This window comes from Morchella importuna, assembly GCF_003444635.1.
Source record: "Morchella importuna strain M04M26 chromosome Unknown Morimp01GS014, whole genome shotgun sequence".
In the NCBI taxonomy this organism is placed as follows: Eukaryota; Fungi; Ascomycota; class Pezizomycetes; order Pezizales; family Morchellaceae; genus Morchella; species Morchella importuna.
In genome coordinates this window covers 260,532-283,700 of record NW_025763411.1, presented here as the reverse complement: position 1 = coordinate 283,700, position 23,169 = coordinate 260,532, and the positions used below count along the sequence as shown (strand labels likewise).

General features: G+C 44.7%; 10 protein-coding genes across 10 annotated transcripts; 4 read left to right on the top strand and 6 right to left on the bottom strand.

The window, feature by feature from the left end:
• Positions 1 to 851: 851 nt before the first annotated feature.
• Positions 852 to 3,257, bottom strand: LAJ45_05256 (uncharacterized protein; the record flags this gene model as incomplete). The annotated part of the gene is made up of 7 exons (XM_046114827.1): positions 852 to 868; positions 923 to 1,218; positions 1,280 to 1,872; positions 1,926 to 2,024; positions 2,086 to 2,327; positions 2,390 to 2,762; positions 2,829 to 3,257. 7 exons carry the CDS (start codon positions 3,255 to 3,257, stop codon positions 852 to 854), a joined length of 2,049 nt encoding a protein of 682 aa, XP_045971864.1.
• A 606-nt stretch (positions 3,258 to 3,863) lies between these two features.
• LAJ45_05255 (uncharacterized protein) lies at positions 3,864 to 4,296 on the top strand (the record flags this gene model as incomplete). The annotated part of the gene is made up of 2 exons (XM_046114826.1): positions 3,864 to 3,880; positions 3,954 to 4,296. 2 exons carry the CDS (start codon positions 3,864 to 3,866, stop codon positions 4,294 to 4,296), a joined length of 360 nt encoding a protein of 119 aa, XP_045971863.1.
• Positions 4,297 to 5,029: 733 nt separating this feature from the next.
• On the bottom strand, positions 5,030 to 9,300 carry LAJ45_05254 (uncharacterized protein; the record flags this gene model as incomplete). Its single annotated transcript, XM_046114825.1, has 4 exons — positions 5,030 to 8,460; positions 8,525 to 8,704; positions 8,774 to 8,999; positions 9,064 to 9,300. The coding sequence occupies 4 exons, from the start codon at positions 9,298 to 9,300 to the stop codon at positions 5,030 to 5,032; spliced, it is 4,074 nt and encodes a 1,357-aa protein (XP_045971862.1).
• Positions 9,301 to 10,433: 1,133 nt separating this feature from the next.
• LAJ45_05253 (uncharacterized protein) lies at positions 10,434 to 11,202 on the bottom strand (the record flags this gene model as incomplete). Its single annotated transcript, XM_046114824.1, has 7 exons — positions 10,434 to 10,459; positions 10,530 to 10,563; positions 10,624 to 10,655; positions 10,743 to 10,823; positions 10,885 to 10,951; positions 11,078 to 11,080; positions 11,140 to 11,202. 7 exons carry the CDS (start codon positions 11,200 to 11,202, stop codon positions 10,434 to 10,436), a joined length of 306 nt encoding a protein of 101 aa, XP_045971861.1.
• A 242-nt stretch (positions 11,203 to 11,444) lies between these two features.
• Positions 11,445 to 12,294, top strand: LAJ45_05252 (uncharacterized protein; the record flags this gene model as incomplete). The annotated part of the gene is made up of 5 exons (XM_046114823.1): positions 11,445 to 11,635; positions 11,698 to 11,891; positions 11,944 to 12,057; positions 12,122 to 12,192; positions 12,256 to 12,294. 5 exons carry the CDS (start codon positions 11,445 to 11,447, stop codon positions 12,292 to 12,294), a joined length of 609 nt encoding a protein of 202 aa, XP_045971860.1.
• A 360-nt stretch (positions 12,295 to 12,654) lies between these two features.
• On the bottom strand, positions 12,655 to 14,704 carry LAJ45_05251 (uncharacterized protein; the record flags this gene model as incomplete). Its single annotated transcript, XM_046114822.1, has 8 exons — positions 12,655 to 12,690; positions 12,748 to 12,938; positions 12,993 to 13,253; positions 13,309 to 14,047; positions 14,108 to 14,262; positions 14,337 to 14,357; positions 14,429 to 14,563; positions 14,620 to 14,704. The coding sequence occupies 8 exons, from the start codon at positions 14,702 to 14,704 to the stop codon at positions 12,655 to 12,657; spliced, it is 1,623 nt and encodes a 540-aa protein (XP_045971859.1).
• Positions 14,705 to 15,336: 632 nt separating this feature from the next.
• On the bottom strand, positions 15,337 to 17,172 carry LAJ45_05250 (uncharacterized protein; the record flags this gene model as incomplete). Its single annotated transcript, XM_046114821.1, has 9 exons — positions 15,337 to 16,094; positions 16,151 to 16,233; positions 16,292 to 16,322; positions 16,375 to 16,417; positions 16,465 to 16,590; positions 16,665 to 16,683; positions 16,750 to 16,877; positions 16,967 to 17,065; positions 17,134 to 17,172. 9 exons carry the CDS (start codon positions 17,170 to 17,172, stop codon positions 15,337 to 15,339), a joined length of 1,326 nt encoding a protein of 441 aa, XP_045971858.1.
• A 340-nt stretch (positions 17,173 to 17,512) lies between these two features.
• LAJ45_05249 (uncharacterized protein) lies at positions 17,513 to 18,749 on the top strand (the record flags this gene model as incomplete). The annotated part of the gene is made up of 4 exons (XM_046114820.1): positions 17,513 to 17,515; positions 17,620 to 17,702; positions 17,901 to 18,096; positions 18,300 to 18,749. The coding sequence occupies 4 exons, from the start codon at positions 17,513 to 17,515 to the stop codon at positions 18,747 to 18,749; spliced, it is 732 nt and encodes a 243-aa protein (XP_045971857.1).
• Positions 18,750 to 19,209: 460 nt separating this feature from the next.
• LAJ45_05248 (uncharacterized protein) lies at positions 19,210 to 20,441 on the top strand (the record flags this gene model as incomplete). The annotated part of the gene is made up of 5 exons (XM_046114819.1): positions 19,210 to 19,364; positions 19,429 to 19,665; positions 19,742 to 19,944; positions 20,003 to 20,241; positions 20,301 to 20,441. 5 exons carry the CDS (start codon positions 19,210 to 19,212, stop codon positions 20,439 to 20,441), a joined length of 975 nt encoding a protein of 324 aa, XP_045971856.1.
• Positions 20,442 to 20,767: 326 nt separating this feature from the next.
• On the bottom strand, positions 20,768 to 22,261 carry LAJ45_05247 (uncharacterized protein; the record flags this gene model as incomplete). Its single annotated transcript, XM_046114818.1, has 4 exons — positions 20,768 to 21,163; positions 21,227 to 21,853; positions 21,905 to 21,967; positions 22,028 to 22,261. 4 exons carry the CDS (start codon positions 22,259 to 22,261, stop codon positions 20,768 to 20,770), a joined length of 1,320 nt encoding a protein of 439 aa, XP_045971855.1.
• Positions 22,262 to 23,169: the final 908 nt, after the last annotated feature.

Below are 23,169 nucleotides of genomic sequence, written 5' to 3'. Positions count from 1 at the left end.
CATCCTATAACATCAAACCCTTACGCTGACTACTACGTGAAATCTTTGTAGATTCATAGAGTGTGACTCCCTTTTGCATCTACCGCTTCTAATATCACTGCGTAGGGATATCAAAAATTGGATATGATATCGCCGCGTGATTTCGGTTTCTTTAAGGAGTACACAATCTGAGGTCGGCGCAGTAACAATGGCGGGAGAGCTATGAACTCAAGACTGCAATATGTGGTACGAAGCATTCGGAAATGAAATGTGGCATGTGGCATGTGGCAGTGGAGGAAGGTCTTTATTTGATAGGAAAGATACGGTCTCAATTAGGTAACAGAATGGCAGGAGTGCCTTAAAGAAAGATATGTCTGAAGTATGTAGACTATGGCGGTGGAATGCCTTGTTCTAATGAAAACTGAAAAAGAAAACAGAAAAAAACGAAGTGGTGTGTGCCATAGGAGCGGGAGAGCCATTTGCAAATCAAGAGGGAAAGAACCATTGGGGAAAGAGAAAAAAAGAATACTATTGTAATATGGGAGCCGCTGACATTTGCCCTTCAGTTAAGCGATAGATCGGTCTTTATGTTAATGGATTAAATATTAACTATTTTATTCTACTTGGGGGTATACGAGGTATTTTCTCTTCTTCCTTGTTTGATTGTGATGCTGTATCTACGAAATTGAGTTGCCCCTATAACAATGCCCTGCAAGAGCAGAGAGCAGGAAGCCGATAACACGGATAGCCAATGATTAATAAAGATGCCAAGCATGTTGCGCCTTCCCCAAATAATCATAATTATATCACCATCTACCAACTCCCGCTACCATCATAAAATAAGTTTACATCTTTCGAGAGAAATCGCTTGTTTAGAAATTCATCAAATCTGCTTCATAGTTAGCGCCAGTCTCTAGCAATTCAAAAACGAAATCGAACTCACCTCTACCAAACAGTGCCCTCTTCCCCCAATCCATAGCTAGCAAAACTCTGGTTCTAAAGCTCACACTCTGTGCAAAATATACAGACCTCCAGAGGTAAACAAAGATAAGCCCACCTCCAATACTCAATCCGTTAAGATCAAACACAGCTGCGTTTCCAATATAAGCAAGGTTTCCAAGATGTTTATATTCAAAACCCTTGTATGTTGTTTCATCCAAATCTCCGTCAATAACGTTGTTCAATTCTAGCCCAGGAGCAGCCTGGGCAAATTTATTAAACTTTCGGGCGAGATATTGTCTAACATTTATTAGTGAAATGTGTGCGGAGGAAGAGAGAGAGGAAAAGAAATATGTAGTACCCTTGTTGATGTGCTCTTTGTGCTGTAGCTGGTAGTGAAGTAAGTTTACTATCAATTTGTTGCAATAAATCCTTCAATTCGTCGAAATCAAGAGTTCCACTCTTATCTTTATCATACTCCTCAAATAGCTTATCCAATCTCCTTAAATGATCTGTCGCCTGTGGAAACTTCTTTCTCACCCTCGTTGCCACACTTCTCCACATTCCAAAGTCCAAATCCATTTTTTTTGGATCCTTTCCACGCTCCCATGCGATTTGTTTCAAAAAGTCTGTAATATGATCTGCGATATTGTTTTGAACTGTGCTACAATCGCCAATCGCGTAAACATCCCCCAATGGAGTCCCAAGTAGGCGGAGATGACTGTCTGTCTCGAGGGCGTGTTTGTTTTTCTGTGCTTCAATCTGTGATGCGACATGTTCGGCGAAGTTTGTTTGGGCAACGCCAGTAGACCAGAGACACATTCCAAACGGGAGTGACTTTGTTACGATTTTGTTGGTTTCGGGATCGCGCTGTGTAAATATTACTTTATCTTTTTCAATTTTGGAAACGCGGGCATTGGTGAGGACGTCTACTTGGTCACGGGCAAAACGTTCCTGCAATATAAATTAGATGCGATTCTGACTGGGGGCCTGGATACATCAATTACCTCTGCGTAACGAGAGAGAGCTTCATCGTAGGTGTTGAGTATATGGGAGCGGGATTGAACAACGTGAACTGAGACTTCATTCCTGAGAATTTTAGGATACTAGGGTTTCCAGTTAATAACGTTCTTGATATACAGATGAAAACTTAAAAAAGTATTTTACCATTAGTGTAAGGTCTTCGTTGAGCATATCAAACAGCTCTGCAGCGAACTCAACGCCAGTTGGTCCGCCCCCACAGACCACAAAGGATAGCAGATGCCTTCGCTCCTCGTCCGTAGTGCTAGGAAGGCATGCTCTCTCAAAGCACTCGATAACCCTACTCCTGATCTTTCTAGCATCGTTAATATCTTTAAGGTATTCAACATGCTCAAGGCCTTCAACCCCATGAGTTCTTGTTTGTGATCCTTTACATGTATTAGTTATATCAAATCATATCGCTTATTGTTCTTGGGATGGATAGATTTACCAACACCAATCACTAGCTTATCATATGGCAAATAGAATCTCCTCTCCTCCCCATCTGGTAGCGTCTGTGATACCTCCACAAGTTTCTGCGAAAAGTCGACAGATTCTGCCTTGGCTTTGAGGAAGTGGCCCCGGATCCTACTTGTAATTCTTCTTATTGGTTCTACTAGCGAACGTACTTCCAGTGTCCCCACTGTTGCACTGGGGAGGAGAGGTGTGTAGAGGAAATAATTACTCGGCGAGACAACGGTGATATGGTAGTTATCCGGATTAATGTTCTTAAGCAGAGCCACCGAACCCCAACCACAGCCAAGAACTACAAGCTTAGGTTTATCTTTCTGCTTTTGCATTTCGGGGCTATCTTCATCATCAACCTGCCACAAAGTTAGCAATTTAATCAAATACTGAACCGGCAACTGCATGCGGGGAATATAACCCACCAATATTTCTGCAATCGGTAAATTCTTTGGTCCACCCTTCCTTGGGTTCAATGCTAGTTCCGATAAACTGATGTCGTACGTCTCTGACTCGCCTTTATATGTGCTAGCATCATAGATGAAGAAAGCCACTATAAGTCCCGTTACCGCGAGGCTTGCAAAGCCCGTGTATGCGCATGTCTTAATGACGAATCTTGCAAGTTTACTGCGCTGGGGTGGAATGGGATTATTTGAAGCCGAGGTAGCTATGATTCTCGATTGCGGGTGTTTAGCTGTTGATAACGGGGGTTTCAATTGGGGCCTGAAACCCGCAGAGAAAAGTGGAGAGGTATTTTGACGAGTTGAAGAAGCTAGTGACTGGAAACCACGGAAGCTGTTCGTTCGTACACGAGGAGAGTAGCGAAGTTCCGAGAGAGCGCGCAGTCTCAGCATGTTGAATTCCGCTGGAAAGAAGTATAAAGAACGAAGCCAGACAGAAATTTAGAAGATAAAGTCCCCGAGAATGGTTACAGATGGAGAGATGTATACTACTAGGCAAAAATACAGGGAAGAGCTAGATATGAACAGATATATCCCCCCCCACTTATACAGCTTTGTGAGGAGGGGGGACACAGGATACAAATACTCCTTAGAATGAAGCTGTGCACATACCGTGTATCAACAACAAGGAAATAGAAGCTGCAACAGTGACGCAACCGTTAAGTGCTCACCCAAAGTTCTGATCGGCTCCGGCACGGCCAACATAATACCCCAGGCTTTGAAGCTGAATTGACTTCTAGACTATCCTATTGTGTAACATAACACTACATAAAGTAAGGCCAAGTTAAAGCTGACTGAGCATGGCATGTTTAAAAGGATAGAAATACTAAGCTTAGAACCGATCTAACCTTGAGGCTGAACATCTGAGGTCAATCGGTTACCGCCAAGAAGATTTTATCATTGGCCAGTTGACATCTCGTCAATCTTGAGACCATCCATCCCCCCTCGTCTACTGTTCTTGCAGCTTTTATTACAGTCATTCAATATAATTAATTCGCCATGAACGCCCCAGATAGGTCAGAACCCTTCTAAAAAATCACTCATCTCGACACAGACCCTCCTATACCTTTCATTTCTAACACAATCTAGATTCGAGCTGTTCCTCCTCGCTGATGGAGAGGCCAAAGTTACAATGGAACCTGACACGCGCCAACCCAATGCTGCAATTTTCACATTCAACAAAGAGGACCACACTCTCGGCAATCTGCTCCGTGCAACACTTCTTCAGAACGAACACGTGATTTTCTCTGCCTACAAGACTCCCCACCCGCTCTTTCCAAAATTCGAGCTGCGGATACAGACAGACGGTGAAACAAGTCCGAAGGAAGCTCTATTATCGGCCTGTCAAGGACTTATCGGGGATCTTCAGATGTTGTCCCAAAAACTGACTAGAGAGTGGGAGCTGAATAAGATCGCGAGGGATACCAGCTAGAGAGCTCGAAAGGAAACGCTTGGTATAGTTGATTATTAAGGCGAGGTCCGGGATGGATTCGAGAGGGTGCACTTTTATGATTGATGCAAAAGTTATTGGGAGGAATGATGTTTTATCACATTCGGCGCAGTGGCATCTGCTGCTGGGGCAAATCTTCAATGTCTCTGAAGGAGAGGAAGGTATGGAATAATAATGCCAATCAAATATTCTACAACAGTTCTTGCTTTCCATCAGAAAAGTTAGGAAGAAAGCATGCAGCACTCGATAAGCATTCCATTACTCCAGCCACATGAAAGTAAAACATTAGCAATAAACTCTTCGTATTCTCTTGGCAGATAACACATAATATGCAAACCATAAATCCATAGTAGTTATAGAAAGTAATGGCACCTAGCCCCCACACCTCCCCAAATCAAAAGGAGTAAAGATGTCCACTTCCAAAACCGGAAGCGTAAGGGTAGAAGAGTAGATAGAATATAGAATGAAATAGGTTTAGAAGAAGACCTAACATAGAGGCGGGAGAGAGAGGGAAGAAAATAAAAGAGAAGATCTGTAAGCAAAAGGTAAAGAAGAAAAAGGAAAGAAAAAAAACTCCCACCCATCCCTATCCAGGCACCAAGCAAGAAAAGAAACTAATACTCTGCTCTTTCATAGTGTACTCAGACACGAGCATATCATACCCACCATCCTCTCTTCTAATCCTAATACAGCGTGATAGGATATACCATCATGTTTATTGCACTAGTTCTGCCACCCTTTTGCCCATGCTGCTACCACGACCCATATGCCCACCATTTCCACCGTTGAACTTTCCAGAACTTTTACGGGAGCCCGAGAACTTTTTGCGATGCTTCCCCTCCGGAACCTTACACAAAACCTCAGATTCTTTCCCTCCCGGAAGGTGAACTGGAATAAACCGTTTCCCCTCTACGTTGACGAATTCTTTACCGGATGGATCAAACGGGTCAAACGCGTTGATAGTCTGAGGTGCTTGCACCCAAAGCCGAGGAGTTTTGCGCGACTTCTGCAATGGAGACATTGGCGATTTGGAAGGATTACCGTTATAGATGGGAGTATGATTGTGTGGGATCTTGACAGTGGGCGTAGACCCGAAATCTCGTTCAAACAATCCATGAAAGAACTCTTCATCATCGGGCTTCGAGAGAATACATCCACCATCCATTTGCGCTTCCCCTGCTGCCGAAGCCTCACCCTTCTCGCTAGAATCTTTGCTGCCATGAGAACTGCCGGGAAGTGAAACCGAGGGCTTATTAATATTCCCTCGGATTTCTTCGAAAGAAGGTTTTGTAGCTGAGAAGTCCTTGGATGCAAGGACATTGTTATCTTGCGGATGAGGGCGGGCCGATTGTTGCTGTGAGGATTGCTGCTTCAAAGAAGATTTTCCCATGGACTCTAGAATTCTCCGCTGCACAAGTTCAAGTTGGTCACAAGAAGGAAGGTGACGTGGTGATTTCGGGTTATCCATTTTGTGAAAATTGTTATTGGGGCGAGAGCTGGGCGAGATTCTTCCACTAGCATGTTGAGCTTGAGGCGAAGGGGGAAGATGTACAACACGCGAATTGATATCACCATGTACAGGGTGTTCGGAAGACATTGGAGGGGGTGGTGATCCTGGTGGGTTTATCTTTGGCGTTGTCTCATCTATTGGGATACTTGGATTTCCTAAGTGTTGTGCCACCAAATTCGCGGCGGCGGGGAAGAAACGAGACGTTGGTCGACCTGCAGCAGGCCCAGTTGGAATATTATTCCTCTGAAGTTGTGAGTTCCCTGTAGTTGATTGAGCCGCTGTACCAATGATCGCAGGTGGTCCTGTCAACGAATCTTTATTAATCGATGATGCTTCATCACGTACTATCTTTGAAATGCTGACAAGCTTCCTATCAACCTGTCCTTGACCATCACTGATTTCAACCTTCCTCCAGGTTTCGGAAATCTTTGGGTGGACTACAGGCTCCCTCTTTATCCCAGAGGCGACTTCGTCAGCCTCCCGGGCCAACCTCTCTTCCCTACTCCTCCGCCTTTCTGTAGATTCATCATCTTGGAGAGTGTTTGCAAGTGTATTCCAGCGATTCACGGCTTGTGAACGATCATCTTGAGGAATATTATCATTTGGCCGGGTTCCGCGGGAAAATCCCGGGGAGATGTGACCAGAACGGCCTGGCCGCCCACCCTGCCGTCCATCATCTCTATTCTGCTGACCATGCATGGCGGGTGAAGCATTTGATCTTGCAGAGAATCCTGAGTAACGGTTTTCAAAAGTTCCATTTCCAACGCCATTAAACCCCGAAAACCGCGGTTTCTCGCCAACAGGAGCCCAAGGATTACCGTCAGTAGAATTTTGGGCTTGACCATTACTTCCCGAACTTCCCCATTGACCAGTATATCGATCGGACCCAGAAGAAACACTCTTCCAGGGGGGCTGCTCCCTTGATCCACGGTCTTGAGTTTGCATGTGCCCCGCTGGTCTTCTCCCCTGCATTTGAGGCCCTGTCGGAATTCCTGATGTATTGCCAGGAGACCGACTACGTATAAAAGATGCCGCCGGCTCCCTAGCTGAGCGATCTGGAAATTGTCCTTGTCGAGGACGTTCCCTTTCTGATGCCAATCTTTCTTCAGACTCTTTCTTTGCCAGTGCCTCTTGTGCCTTTATTTCAGCAGCAGCTTTCTCATCCGTGGCTTTCTTCTCTGCTACAGCCTTTTCTTCGGCGAGTCTTAACTCCTCAGCTGCTTTCTCCTCGGCTTCACGTTTGTCCTGAATAGCCTTTTGCTTGGCAGCCTCCTCCTCCCGGAGCTTTGCTTGTTTTTCCAATGCCTCAAGCTTGATCTTCAGTCTCTCTTGTTTTGCAGCCTCCTCCTTAGCCTCTTCTTCTTGCCTACGTTTCCTTGCCAGCTGGCTAGATTCCTTCATAATCCGCTCTTGTGCGATAACGGGGTCCTCATAATTGGGATCTACAACAGGCGCTGGGGGAATGGCTGAAGGCTGAATCTGCTGAATATTTGGTGTAACTGAGGGTCTTACATGGTTCATTACCGGGGAAATAACTGCCATTCTCGGTGACGGGTGTTGAAATTTCGGGCTGTATGGACCTGATTGAGTGTGGTTTCCACGAGAACCTTCGTTATCAAACGGATTGCTGTAGCCAAACGAACCACGCCTGAGATCTTGACCTGGAAATCTAGCATCATCCGGTGTGGGCGGTTGATCTGAGCTAAACCTACCGGTAGAGAAAGATGGTCTCCTACCGCCAGTGCTACCACTACCTCCGCTTACATTCGAGGACGCTCTTCTACGCCCATAATCTTCAGGCCTATGGAAACTCATACTGCTGCGCGATTGCTGGAATGCTGCAGATGGTTCAGCCGGACCGGAAGGACGTTGAAGAACAGAATGCTTGTGCATCGGGGGATCGTTGCGATTCTGCCTCGCCCCTCCGTTACGAGCTTCTCTAACTGGCTCTAACTGTCCAGTCTCAGAATTGAATAACTCACGCTCACGTGCACTATGATTGACTGGCCTATCGCGCCATGACCGGTCGAAAACCTCTGCCGAGACTTCTTTCATTCCAAAAGAGGAGTTTGTAGTATGCTGTGCTGACGGTTCCACGCCCAACTCATGACGGGGAGGGGGAGGAGGTGGGAAATCGTTGTTTCGAAGATTATGATTTGAGACAATTGGGAGACCCGCATTTGGGGGAGGTATTTTTGCCCAAGGAGAAGCCCGGACAGGGTGGGTAGAAGTTGTCTCGGTGGGTTTCGAAGAAGGCTTTTCAGTAATAAGAGTTTTGGGTCTTGACTCCTCCTTCATTGGAGCAACCGGAACAACCGGAACAGGCACTGGTGATTTCGGGGGTGCAACCTCCTTGACAGGTTCTAGACACACTGGTTCGATATGAGTGGCAGGCGGGGATACAGTTGTCTCCGTGTTCGCCGCTGTAGTCGCCGCCGTAGTGTCATCCATGGTAACCTTCATGCCATCGTTCCACGCGATAGCCTCCGGAACCCAATCATCGTCATCATCATCTATATCAGCCCATTTAGCTTCTTTAGATTCATTATCTGAAACCAGTCTTGACGCTAGATGAATCCCAAATTCTAATTTCAGTTCTTCATCGGTGACATCCTTTTTAGGGGGCGGAGGTGTCGCTGATTATTTTCTATTAGTAAAACTGAAATAGATGCTTTTATATATATATATCGGAGTATTTACGTAGGTTTTTATTCCACACAGGCAGAGCTTGATCTCCTTTTTTTGAGCCAGCAGAACCAGCAGGTCCAGTACTTCCAGGCCTCGAAGTCTGGGAGGATGCACCAGTCTTCACAAACTTTAATTTCGAAGCACTTAACACATTACGAGAAGCTGGCTGAGGGACGGAGAAAGCCGTTGATGCTACAAACAAAACTTAGGTACAGTTTTTTTTTTTTTAAAGAAAGACATATCACATGCAAGGGTTCATACCTTTGGATGTTGTGGAACCGAGAGCATTAGACACAGGTCCTGCAGTGGGAACCGAATCCTTCAAAAACACCTTGTTTACAGAAACCGACTTAAAAGTTGTTTTCCTAATTGTTGATTTGGGTTTGATGGAATCCATTTTAGTTGGTGAAATGCTCCCGGGTCTAGAGGTTCCTGCGCTGTCTGTGTCTGTATCCTTTGTTCCTGCATATTTGCTGTTCATAAGACCCTATACAAATAGACATATCAGCAGGTTAGATCCAAGCTGGTAGACGTAGAGATTTAAAACTCACAGATGTATTTCCTTCTAGCGCTTTTTGTGTTTGAGATAGTGTATGACTATTCTCTTTATCTTGATCGTTTTGAGGTGCATTTTGCTGTGGGAAAATCGGTACAAGGTTTGTAGTAGACTCGCCGGAGTCGGTGAGCTGGTTAATGGAATTGTTTGCATCAACGCCGGTCGTCGAGGGCTCGACAACCGACCGCGCTAGAGGTTGTACCACATTTCCGATGATACGCGAATCTGCCATAACAAGTTGTGTTTCTGCCGCTTTAACTTTAGGCCAGGAACGGCGCAGAAGCTCTGGTTAGAATTATTTCCTGGACAGATGGGAATATAACAAGGAGTAGTGGGAGGTGGGAGGGATCTGATGCCCGTGATGGACCAAAAGAGTGTGAAAGTGTAAGGGTAGGTAGGTAGTGGGGCGATATGCAGTAACTCAGTGATGACAAGTTCTATTGCAGGAGTATAATTTAGAAGTCCTAACCTATTCAGAAAATTCAGGCGTGATCACCAGTGCTATTCGGCGCTTTCGAAACGGTGAAGACACTAAAAGCGCGAAAGAAGTTATAAGAAAGCACTGGCTGAGAAGGTTGCAGTGTATATGCAGAAGAGGAGTGATAGCAACCAAGTGAATTTCGCTAGAGAAGCCCGAGTACTAACCTTGAAGTGTGGAGAGGCGGGGGGGGGGGGGGGGGTTGGTGGGGAAGAAGTAAACAGGAAGAGAAGGAGAGGTATGTAGAGAAAAGAGGCGCAGGAATGCTTGCTTTTTCTTTTCGTCTGTTTATTCCACCAGGGTTCGAGAAGCGGTGGAGAGAGGAGGGATGTGGTTGTGGTGGGGCGAGATGCCTGGAGGCGAACAACTGAACGAACTTTCTATGTACGTAAGTACGGTACTGCATTGTTGTTTGAACCTACATGTACTTACCCAACGTGTACACCGCCAAGGCACCCCAGTCGATTATCATGTAAATAATTATCTACAGCAATTGTTGGTATTACTCAAGGGTTTAAGGCCTTCCAGGTACTGCCATATACCATGGGTTATGGGACGTTACACGCAAGTATTGATCATGGAGTGTGGTATGCCTGACCAAAGAAACAATACCACCAACAACAGCAAGGACCCGTGGGAGGCCAAACGGGTTACAAAGGGCCTAGGCAATTAATGTTACTTGGAGATGTCGAGAAATGGAATTTACACGATCATATGTTCCAGCAGGAGTAGTATCAGGCTAGAAGTATTAAAAAAAAGTAGCTGAACTTGGTCTAGAATAATATATCACTTGAGAATCAATGCGGATTTACACTACAGGGCAATAGTCTCCAACCATCTAAAAACTATCCTTTGCAATCATTTACCCACGCCATGGGCCAAGGCGCTTAGTGGGCATTGTTCTTGTGGTGACCTGAAATTGGCCAGTTAGCAAAAGTCACAATCCTATCAAAATAAGATAAAAATTTGGGTTGTAGTCGTACGGAGATGGAAGTAGTAGTTTTGGGCGTAACCAATCTGCAATACCCCAGAAATCAGTATATAAGTATTTCAATCGGGCCAGTCAGGTAGACATACCGCAATGAGAACACCAATAAGATGAGCGAGAGCTATAATATAACCAAATAACGGTTCGTAAGTCACCCCCTAAAGATATAATACAAAATTCCAGGTGTAGGTGTACGGGGGAGGCATACGAGCTGCGCTGGTCTCCTTTCCGAAGTACTTGGCCTGGTATCTTCCGATCAAACCAGTAGCCTTGACTTCCGGTGCAGGACCTACACGAATATATCAATTAGCATTCCCTAACAATGGTGTCTACCAGATGTTCCAACATACCTCTAGGAAGTTTTCCGTAGAAATCAACAACGCGGGCCATTCTGGAGGCATCCTTCGCAGCGCCGATCTAAATGCTTTGGGTCAATTGCCGGAATTTCAGGGAGATATTGGCTAGCAATAAATAAAGGGTAGAATATGGGAAGCTGAAAGGCGTAGATATATTTGATATTTTTGAAGAGAGCGAATTACTTACACCCTACAATGCTCGAGCGTTAGCCATATGCCCGAGACCGGCGGGAGTGGGGTAAAACTTACAGATGGCGAAGCGACCTTCGGAGGGATGAGAGTGGAAATGGAGCGGCGGAAGACAATCGACATCGCGACAAGATTGAATAATTAGGGGTGGCGGAGAAAATCTGTAGGACAGAATTTGGTTTGGGACGGAGTTGTTTCGGTATTTTCGATGGTTCCGAAGAAGAAACAGAACCGATGGTGGTGATGGCCGCTTGCTGACTAACGAGCCCGCCGACCTTCAAGGGTTTAATCACCGCCCAATATTAATCCCCAGCTCCCCACCACCACCTCATAGCCTGTCTAATTACTGAAACCACAGCTCAACAATGTCGTCCTTTAGAGCATCATGGGCTATTCTTACTCGCAGGCCTGCTATGCTTGTAGCGCCTACCAGAAATCCTTCCAACTTCGTTCGTTACAAGTCCACCGAGTTGAAAGGCGTGGTTACACAGCCAAACTCCCCCACCAACAGTGCAGGTACCTTAGATATCCATCTTGTCCCTGACCACGCAACGAGGTATATTCGAGTAATTCTTGCTTTAGTCACGAATTTGCGCGCTGATTATGCACCAACTATAGCGCCTACTCCCCTGTGCCAGTCCCCTCCGAAGTTCGTGGGCCAGATGAACCTCTCGATGTAGGTGCCTTTTCGGGCGCCCCTATTGATCTTAAATCAAGGACAGTAAGGATTTTCAAACCAGCAAAACCCGCTACTCAATCCGGAAACTGGAACGGAAGGCAGTGGAGAATGGATTGGGATGTTTTAGGGAAGGGCAAGTTCCACTGAATGATTATGAATTCGTATCATATGGTTGACGTCCACAGGTCACAGATGGGAGAACAGCCTGATGGGCTGGCAGTCTAGCGGTGATCCTATGCAGGGCACTCACATCTTCTTCAAAACCAAGGAGGACGCAATTCATTTTGCAGAGAAGCAAGGTATGTTTTGTTATATTTCGATTTTTATCAACTACTTGGTTGTTAATATCACTGGCGGTTTCAGGTTATGAATGGTTTATTCAGGAACCAAACGAAAGAGGGTTCAAGCCAAAAGCATATGCTTCTAACTTTTACGTATGATGCCAACAACCCACCCTTAATTCTTATAGCTAGCTCTAACCGCATTCGCCTGTATAGCATTCACCGAAGAAGTTGAAGGTCATCAGGACAAAGTAGAGATTTGAGAGGTATACACGCTACTAAGTCTTATTTGGTAAATACGGACAACTGTAGATATTACATAAGCAGCTTGTGAGGTCTACCAGGCGGTGTAGTTTTGGGCAAATTGAAACGCTCAAGGTCACCTATGGTTTCAAATTCAAGGTTTTAGATATCGATTACCGGGTAGGTCCGGTCCTAACCTGATGGATCCCGATTGACAACTTGTTTTGTATCGATTTTGACAATCTATGGTTTCATGATCTTTATTCTGGATATCTAGCATCGCAATCAAGCCTTGGTAATATCATACTTAAAGTAAAAGCTCTCTATAGATTCTGATATCTAGAAAAAGCATGCCCTGTTTTGCGGGAGATCCTACTCTTCAGGAGCCCCAGGCCCAGTCTTTGCGCCCTGAGAGAAGAAAAATCAGTAAATATTGAAACTCATCCTAGAATGTATTGAACATACCATCTGCCTAGCCTTGAGCAGCTCGTCGCAGAGCAAAAGGTTGCTAGCGATGCTAGAGGCGCTAGCGATTGAGTTTCTCAAAACTCTGAAAGAATCAAATACTCCCTGCGCGACTGGATCCATCGGCTCGCCGGTGTCGAGATTGATCCCCACAATATTTCCTTCTACCTGTTCATCCTGAAGTGCTGCCACTATTTCTCCTGTTAATACGACCCACGTTGAGGATTTTGAAGATGAGGACTTACAAGAATCTTGAATATCGTAACCACCATTCGCGGCAAGAGTTTTCGGGATGATCAATAATGCATCAGCAAAGGCTTGGACACCTGTCCTTGCTTTACCTTTAACTTGCTTGCGCATAGCTTCTCCAGTGAGGTGAGCAGCGCAAGCGACCTGGAAGGCGCCAGCTCCAGGAACAACAGATCCGTCAACAATCATATTGTAAACACTTCTTAGTCCATCACGAACAGCATCTTGAATTTGTGTGATTGTGTGGTTGTTGGGACCTATATAGCTTGGTAAGCAGAGGATTGAGTGGAACTGGAAACGGGCTGCCAATACCCTTAATCAACAACGTAACTGATTTCGGGTTCTTGACTTCCTCCACGAAAGTGTACTTTTCTTCCCCAAGAGTATGCTCATAAACCAAACCTGCCCAACCAAGGACCTCAGGGGACAAGTCATCCACGCTATTCTGACAAACACCACCGCAAACCAACTGTAGACGTTCCATGTTCCTTCTCTTTGCTCTCCTCAAAGCGAAGATTCCGTTCTTAACAAGAACGTCCAAGCTCAAAGGATCAATACCCTTCTGATTGATGATTACAAAGCCCTTCTTAGGGTCATCCCCACAAACTTCTTTCTTCAGTTCGACGATTTTCCTCAACTTCTCGTCCACAAACCTTCTCTCGCTTTCCACAAGCTTCTCTCTTTGAGCGGCGGAGGAATAAAAGAAACTAGAGTTGACTTCACTTTTCTCGTATTCTAGAGAAACATTGAGGGTGAGGATGAATGCATTTTCAACGCGCTTTGGCATATCTGGGTGACGAGCACCGTGATCTAAGGCAAGGCCTCGAATAAGCTGGGTCTCGGAGGCAGTACGGTGTTGCATCTTCATTATCTCTATCATGTGAAGATCGGGCTTGGCGGGCGGATTGTAGATAGCTAAGACAGCATCAACTATGCTGGGGGTCAGAGATTCCGCAAGAGTCTTGTTCAACTTTGTTGAAAGAGAAGTTCGTGCAACAGAAAGAAGAAGCTCCCGATCAGGTTCACGAAGAATTTTAAAGTCATCAAGAAACTTTTAATGACTGTTAGCTTTCCATGGAAGCAATTTTTGCGTATGGCGGGATTTACTTACCTTGAGAGCCTCAACTTTAGCGATTTCAAACCCTTCAGTGATGATTCGAGGGTGTAGTCCTTCTTCAATATATCTTCTTGCTTGTTTCAACAGTTCGCCAACCAACAGTACTACACTTGTAGTCCCATCACCTGCAATATCATCCAACGCAGTTGCTGAAGAATAAAGGTCAGCAAATCTCGATTACCCCGCCTCTAATATTTAAGGCCGTTGGAGTTCGCTATTTTACCTGCTCTAGCAATCATAACAGCTATGTCCCATCAAAATTTAGTAAGATACTTCCGGTGGAATATATTAGGGACAAGCATCATGGCTTCGTACCTGTAGGGTTCTGAATTGTCATTTCACGGAGAAGCTTCTGGCCATCCTTTGTCAATGTAATCTGACCGGATCCATCTACCAACATTTTCAGAGTTCCCGAAGGACCCAAGTTTGATTTTAAGACATCCTGTAATCCTATTGTTAAGGCATTAGTAGTTGATAGGATTAAGGTGGGGGAACCCCAAACATACCTTCACCAGCAGCAATATTAACACGAAGAGCCTCCCCTCTACGAACTGATTCCGCTTTAGGGTTTAAGAGACTAGTTGCAGACATTGAAACTGAATCTCAGAAAGACAAAAGATGATATATGTTGTGGTACGTAGTTGAGGTCAGGGGAAGAAAGTTAGTTTGTAGGTTGTGAGTAGGTTGAGAAATGCCGCCAAGACCTTGAGATTTAGAGCCCCACCACACACACACAAACAAACCGCATGTGGCTAAAACCATTAACTGTAAAATACATAGTTAGATACAATCAGCTAAAAGCTTCAGCTCTGGTGATTTGAATTCCTGAGCGTGTGTGTTTAAGGAGCGGAGTTATGAGTACTCTTGGTCTTAGACGGATGCTTGGGTCAAGCTTGTGAATCTGTTATTAAAAGATCGTTTTATATCACTCGATTTGTTCCTAAATACATGTATATTATGATCTTACACTAAATTGATATACATGTGGAGTGACAGAAGCGTGGGGGAAATTACCGTTGCAATCATACCCTTTACGCGACATTTTATGCCACCTTTTATGCGAATGTCCCTGGCCTTGAGAAGGGACGATTGGATTTCAACAGTATAGAACTTATGTATATAACTCTCATTCATGTGCCACTGCTATGATATACATTTACCTTGTTATATGATCATGAACAGAGTTTTCAAAAAAAAAAAAAAAAATGGAGTAGAGAAAAAATCTAGCTCCCGAAGTACCTCTCGTCGATGAACCTCCTCTCAAAACCATCCTCGACTTTCCCGACAATTACCTTTACCCCCGGGAAAACCTTTGTTAATCTACGCAAGCCAACCATGCTAGCCAAGTAAGTTACAAAGACAATACGGTCCTCTTCAACTCCGTAATCTTTGAGAACTGTCACGGCCATCAAGGCTCCTGCCCCGGTTGTGATTTGCGGGTCTAAAACCAAGACACTGTCATGTATCAAAGTCGATGGAAGTTTCTGATAATGTAGTTCCGGCTCTCCGGTACGCACATTAGACTGAATCAGTAACCTTCCAATCCTGGCATCAGGGACAACCCTTGTAAGACCAACTTCAAGAGCACCCCCAGATCTGAGTATGACAACTGCACTGACGTCCCGAGAAAGTTCCAGGCCGGAGTACTTATTCCCTTGAGGAGTTTTCACTTCCTTTTGTTTGAAAGCAAGGTGGTCCATGCCCTTTTCTACGAGAAGGGCAGCGACACGATCAAAGTAGAATATGAAATCTTCGCGTGATGTATCCGTGTCGTGAATAATTGTATGCATACCTTGAAGTTGCGGCGAGTTTGGAAGGACTTTGACACTTGGCGGGAGTGGCTCATCTGCGTCGTGGCCTTGACCGAGAGCTCGGAGTGCTTTGACATGCTCCTTAGATTTGTTTAGGAGGGCCCTTTGAATGTGTTTCACTATCATTTGCATCGCGATTGTGTTTTCAATCCCGCGAGGAACCATGATATCTACCTTATATTAGTATTTTCGGGCTGGGCATATAACCATGAATCTCTCCACAGACCAGCGTTCTTCTTCTGCGGTTCCACAAAAAGCTCGAAGTTGGGCTTAACCCAGGTAGTCCACTGTTTGATCGCCCCATGAATACTTTGAGCGTTGTCAGCTTATATCGCAGTTTAAATCATCAGCGTAGAAATGGACATACTCTCTGCCTCGGTATTTGACGTCACGCGCAACTGTTTTGTGTTATTTAACGTGTTATTTCTGATGGGAATCCACGAATCTTACGTCTTCTTGCAAGACAGACATCTGCATCCGTGTCTACAAAAATCTGGCCTATACTTAGCTCAAAACACGTAAGACATCAGAACTACTCACTTTCATATCTAGTAACTCTAGAACTCTAGGATCATAGAGAGCAAAGATGCCCTCAAGTATGAGGACATGGCACGAATATATGGTGGTTGTCTTCGGTTCTCTTTGATGCTTCTCAAAGGAATAGACCTAATGATCGACTTCTCTTAATGATATGTCTTCAAATGACATCCCATTTAAGGTGAAGACGTATGGAAGCATACGGGTATCTCCGCCTTTCTCCTAAGCCAATTTTTTTTTAAATTAGAAAGTATTCCATGAGCCGAGAAACATCGCTTTTGAACCTACCCTTGCTTCAAGTCCCGAAGTCTCTCTACAAGAATATCGAAATCAATGGAATTTGGGGAGTCGAAGTCATATTCATTTCTGAACGCTTGGGCAGACTGTTCTGGATCCAGTGGTTTATAGAAAGAATCCTAAACTCAAAACGTGAGCCTTAATCTCATTTGAGGAGGCCAATTATATCGGCTTGCTAGAAAGTGCGGGGGAGGTGCAACAGGTTTACCATAGACAGAATCACGACCCAGGGTAAATTCAAAGCGCTGACAATTTTGACAGCTAAAGATGTCTTCCCAGAGCCGCTAGAACCCGCAATACCGATTATCTATATGGCTTTCGGTAAGCCTTGTTCTCCAGTTCAAAAACTTGGGGAAACTAAGGATATATACGAACATGGGTATTCGCCCAAGGTGGACTGTAGTGAACTACCATTCTGATAAACTTTTGCTTTCTCTAGAAATACTGGTAGGCAGAAGAAGAGGGCGGGGAGTTCTCTGTTCAGTAGTCCTTTTTTTTTTTAATCACGTATGTATTCAAATGGGCAGTTGCATTAGACTTGCAGTGTCGACAACACCCACTCCAAGTCTGCAGGGCTAGGGTTGGGATATTTAGTTTAGGGCGCACCACCATTCGTTTTCGTGACGTTCATCTCCCACTCCCTCCTAGCCTCTACATCCAACCTCCACCATAAAACCCGCCGTTTTTTCCTCCGTTCTCCTTTACCGCAAAACATTTTTTGCCTGCCCGGTCCAGGTCAGGCAGCGCAGAAACTATGGTAGGCATCATGTCTGCTCTTATTTTCTCCCTTTTGGCCCCATGGGACTAGCTGGTCACGCATCGCCTCATGTTTGCGCGTGCTGATCATCAGCCTTAAACCAGAGTTCCTCAACGGCCACCCCCTCGAGAAAGTCGTTTACTATCGACTGGGATAAGAGGGTCGATGAGGTCAAGGTTACCAAAACGTATGTTCTCTTTTATTTTATTTTTGGTCCCATTTCTACGCCTACACCCTATTCATATGATGATTCATTCAAGTTGGGAATCTCTCTGAAATTACCATGTTAGAGAATATGTTAACTTGTTTCTGATACCTTACCCCTCTTGATCCATTCCTTCTTTCCGTAATCAGTCGGGTATTATTGAGGCTAATCACCATAAAGTGATCTGAATGCCCTAGTCATGAACTATCTTGTCATAGAAGGTTATAATTCCGCAGCAGTTAAATTTGCTCAGGAAGCAAACATATCCCCGCAGATCGATCTAGAATCGATCCAGGAACGAGTGGAGATACGAAATGCTATACATCGAGGAGACATCCAATCTGCGAAAGAACGCATCAACGAATTAAATCCCGAGGTTAGTACAATCTATATATAAAACACTCTTATTCTCCGCTATGATTAAACACTGTTTCATGCACCACTCTCAGACCTTCGGGTCGGTGATGATAACCCGAACTCAAAAACTTCAGTCTTCAATATGAGCACATCTCATCGCCTTCTTATTCCCTATCTTAAAATTAAACACTAAATTGGTACTGACCGATTCAACTAAAATAGATATTAGACACCAATCCATCTTTACACTTCTCACTTCTTCGCCTCCAGCTGATTGAATTGATCCGCAAATGCACTTCAGATCCAGATGGTGACATATCTGCGGCGCTTACCTTTGCTACAAACGAGCTGGCACCTCGAGCACCTAGCAACCCAGCGTTTCTAAAAGACCTCGAACGAACTATGGCTCTTCTGTGTTTCCCGCCTGCTAGTCTTGCTCCTCCTCTCGCGGGACTTATGGATCCGGCATTGAGGAAAGAGGTCGCCCGTAAAGTAAACGAGGCTATTCTCGAAGCACAGGGTGTGCAAAAAGAAGCTAGAATACGCCGTTTAGTAAGGCTGAGAGCATGGTCTGAACAAAGAATGCGGAGTGAAAAGAAAGATATCCCCCTAATGGACCTTGGTCTTGATCTAGGCCAGGCAGTAGATGAACCAATGGGTTCGTGCCAGTGAGTTCCATGCGTAATACATAGATGATGACTGTATGAACTTTTCGTTTTATGTCACTGGGCTGGTTTGGGGGTTTCTCGAATTAAAGGCTCGAATAGGCTGAGGGTGTTTGACCCTTCTCACCTCAAATATTCTTCGGCCTCTTAGTACTGGGTCGGCGTTGATTGTTTTTGTGTAGCGATATTAGTACAGGAGGAACAATTTCAATATATCTTGATGAATCCTCACTAAACAATTCCTTTCTTTTTCGCCTTGTAAAACACACCAAACTACATGTAGGCTGGTTCACCTCAAGTTTTGAACATAGTTCATGTGCCGGGTAACACCTTAATGCTCGACCTGAGGCACGGCCGGCCTGTGCACACGGTCGTAATAGAATTAGCGTGGTATTGCCTTTTCGCGACACCTTACTTACCATGCGGCACATGCAGCTTTCATGATACCTGCTCAATTGTGACTTAAAATGGCACCCTCAGGCCTCTCCAGTAACTGGAAAATACTTCAACAGAAACTACAAAGTCGTGCGACTTTAACGGACTCAACAGATACACCGCCAAAGCGAAAGACCGCCGTGACGGAGGATGCCCGAAAAAGTGTCAAAAAAATAAGGTCCAGTTTGTATGCGCAACACCTGTATTTACCTCCTCCAATAATATATGCATACTTATTCTGTTTAAAACAGGCCCGGAAGTAATAGCAAGGTGACGAAGAACCGTGATAGCAAATTCACAGCTCGAAAAATGTCTGGTGCAGTAATAACTTCAACTACTGCAACTAAGAACAATCTCTCATCATGGGCCGAGGACAATAATATCCCCATCGCTGATATCGCACGGGCCTATAATCTCTCCACGACAGCCCCACACTCCACGAAGACGTCCGCCGAGGCAGTTGCCATCTCAGAGGCGGACCCATCAAGGTCAGTCGAACTCATCAACACCACCGGCAGTGATTATAGTTCTGGGAAAAGGATTCTGATTACCAGGCCTACATAGAACAGAAGTGGGGAAATATGTCGCAATTGACTGCGAAATGGTTGGCGTTGGTGGGGCAGAGAACGAACGTAGTGCACTTGCTCGAGTGTCAATTGTTAACTTCCACGGACATTTGGTAATGGATACTTTCGTGAAGCCGAAGGAACCAGTCACAGATTGGAGAACTTGGGTTTCCGGCGTCAGTCCTGCCAGTATGAAAACTGGTATGAACCCACACCTCCTGCGAGGTTGTTTCCTCGCTGACGAATTGAAATATGGCAGCCATCACATTTGAGGAAGTTCAACAGAAAGTATCAGATATTTTACAGGACCGTATCCTTGTTGGACATGCTGTCCACAACGACCTCGAGGCACTTATGCTGTCACATCCTAAGCGTGATATTCGCGATACAAGCCGGCACCCGACTTTCAGAAAGATGAGCCAAGGGAGAACGCCAGGGCTGAAAAAGCTCACAAAGGAGATACTGGGGTATGAGATTCAAGGCGGGGAGCATTCATCGGTACGTGATCTCTTATAACCCGTGAAATTAAGTCAACCTAACGATATGACGACGGGTAGATTGAAGATGCTCGAGCATGTATGAGTCTCTATAGACTGCAGAAAGATTCTTTTGAGACCTTGCATGCAGCCAAGTACCCAGGACATGCTAATAAACAAAGAGGGAAGGGAGCTAGCGGTAAGAAGAAACAGAAGGCGTAGCTAAAATTACTTGTACCTATCTGAGCTTTAATCATTACCCTTTACGCGCGATTATCATCTCCTGATCAGAAAGAACCATTACTGCGCATATGATACCGTCATTTCGCCTGATATATGAACGTAGCTAAAGGAAGACAATAAGATAGATGTAACTACAAGTAGAATCCTTGTTTAATTGACTCGTATAAACTGCAATTAGCTAATCTTCTAGACTGGATCAAACATCATTCGCTGTACAAGTAAATTTAATATCGTGCCAGTTAGGAAAATTTATTGTTTGTCGCCCGCAAGATCCATTAATCACCCCCCACATTTCAGGCTCGGTTTTATAATGGTATCCCCTCATATAGTTCTGTAGCCCCTTCTCTTCCAACGCTGAAAATGATATCGTTCAACACCTTGCTCTTAAATCCGGCTTCACAATAGGTAAAATAATATACCCATTTTCTTCTAAATACCTCCGCATCGTCATTCCTCATATTCGGATGCTGCTTCTTTAACGCAGGCGCTATTTGGGTATCGAATTTCTTCAGGAATTCCTCGCACCAAATCCGGAGTGTACGAGTGTAATTCCCACCGATATTGTCTACGGATTCAAGGACAAGCTCGCCTGCAGAGCCCCTATTTATAGAGCTCACCAGCTGTGTATGGGAAGGTAGGTAACCCCCTGGAAAGATGTATTTGCGAATGAAGTCATTGCCTTTAGCGTAGCTATCGGATCTCTATAGTACAAGAATTAATTAAGCCCCTCAATAATGGTAAGTAATTGGAAGAATTTCTCTTACAGTTTCTGGCATAGTGATACACTGGAATACTGCAATCCCGCCGTCGGCTTTCAGAACCCGGTGGATGACCTCGAAATAGGTGTCCAAGTATTCCTTTCCAACAGCCTCTAACATCTCAATCGATACAACCTTATCGAACTTCTTTTTCGGCGTCTTCAACGCACGGTAGTCACACAATAGCACTGTAATACTATCTGCCAATCCTGCCTGTGCAATCCGTTTCTCTGCCAATATTTTCTGCTCCACAGATAGTGTCAGACTAGTCACCTTACACCCTGTCTTCTTCACTGCCTCCATGGCGAAGGATCCCCAGCCTGTCCCAATCTCGAGAACGTGATCAGCGCTCTTGATTTTGGCGAGGTTAATAATTTTGTTCAGCTTCTTGTACTGCGCTGCTTCCAGGTTTGTGTCATTGGGAACGGAAGTGTCGAAGAGGGCACATGAGTATGTCATGTCGGGTGTGAGAAAAGCGGAAAACATGTCGTTGGAAATGTCGTAATGTGCTGCCACATTAAGGAGGGAATTTGTCATTGTGTTTGTGGATCTTACGATGGAAGTCAAGGAATTGAACACCGTGGAGGAGATGGTATTTGCATTTGAAAGTTGAGCACGGTTTTTGATAAAGACCTATAAGAGGACTGTCAGCTTGGGAAGGTGGAAAGAAATTGGAAGTATTACGGTGAAGAAGGAACATAAGTCTGAGCATTCGACTTCCCCGAGCATATAAGCCTCCGAAAATCCCTATTAATCTGGTCAATTTCCACCACCTAAAAATGATGATGTAAAAAAAAAGGAGAGTACCATATCTGCAAATAAGAGCAGTCGGACCCAGAACATATCACTCTTAACCTCGAGATGACTCGATGGAGAACCTCCAGGGCCATATGAGAAAGTCTTTCCATCTTGGGTCTCAATAATAAGAGAGCCTGTCTCAATTCGTTCCAGCAGCATCAATATTGATCTTTTTGACAGGCCTACGAGAGGGCCCCATGTCACACTGCCGATGGTAGAGGCTATTGTTGAGAGAAGCTCCATTTCGAGAAATCGATTGATCACAGATGGAATTTAGAGTAACTGTATGAGGATGGGAGGGAGGGAAGTAGGAAACTTATGACGAGAGCTAGAGATGTAGGTTTTTGATTATCTATAACATGATGAAGAGAGGGTTTATACATTTATATATGTACTTGCTACATGTAGTTCATATTCCGTATGGAAACGGAAAAGAATCTATCCGGAGAGCTTGACCATAGTTCATGCTCGTTAATTGATTCAAATTTCTGAATTGCATAATGGACGAGCATTGTACATGTACATGGTTTCGCGGTGTAATAGACCTCCGGGCTCTGTCTCTTTGAGCTTAACAGGACCCTTGCCGCTAGCTACAAAGTATGTAGAATACATGTATGTAGCTAAGATACTATTAGGTACCCTTAACTCCTTCAATGGACTTATCCCTTCGCCTGCGCCAAACCCTCACTAGACCATACATTAACTAGTAAATATTTCACTAGTAAAGAAGCTCTCATATAGCAAGGGGGAATCTAGTACTAAAATCTCAGCAAGGGACCACATTTAAATTACTTACGATCACTTTTGTAGAATCAATGACGTCTATTCTCAATTTATATCGTGACCGGACCCTCCAGAGTCAGGGCTGTGCAAGTGTGCTATTGATTCTAGATGGTAGGTCTGAAGCCCTTTAACAGTAACCGAAAATGATTGTCGATGCGTAAAAACAGTTTAGTCCCTTCATGTCAAAGTCTATGCAGTCTTTTGTGCCTGGATCACACGGTTTTTTGTTGATGTCGACATTTATTTACGATCTGAAGCGTGTTTGTACGTTCCGCTTATCGACGCAAGAAATGATTGTAATAGGGTTAGGGGGCCACAAGCAGGGGTGTATTAGAACAGGTTGGCATGTGCACGCCCCAGCGAACCCT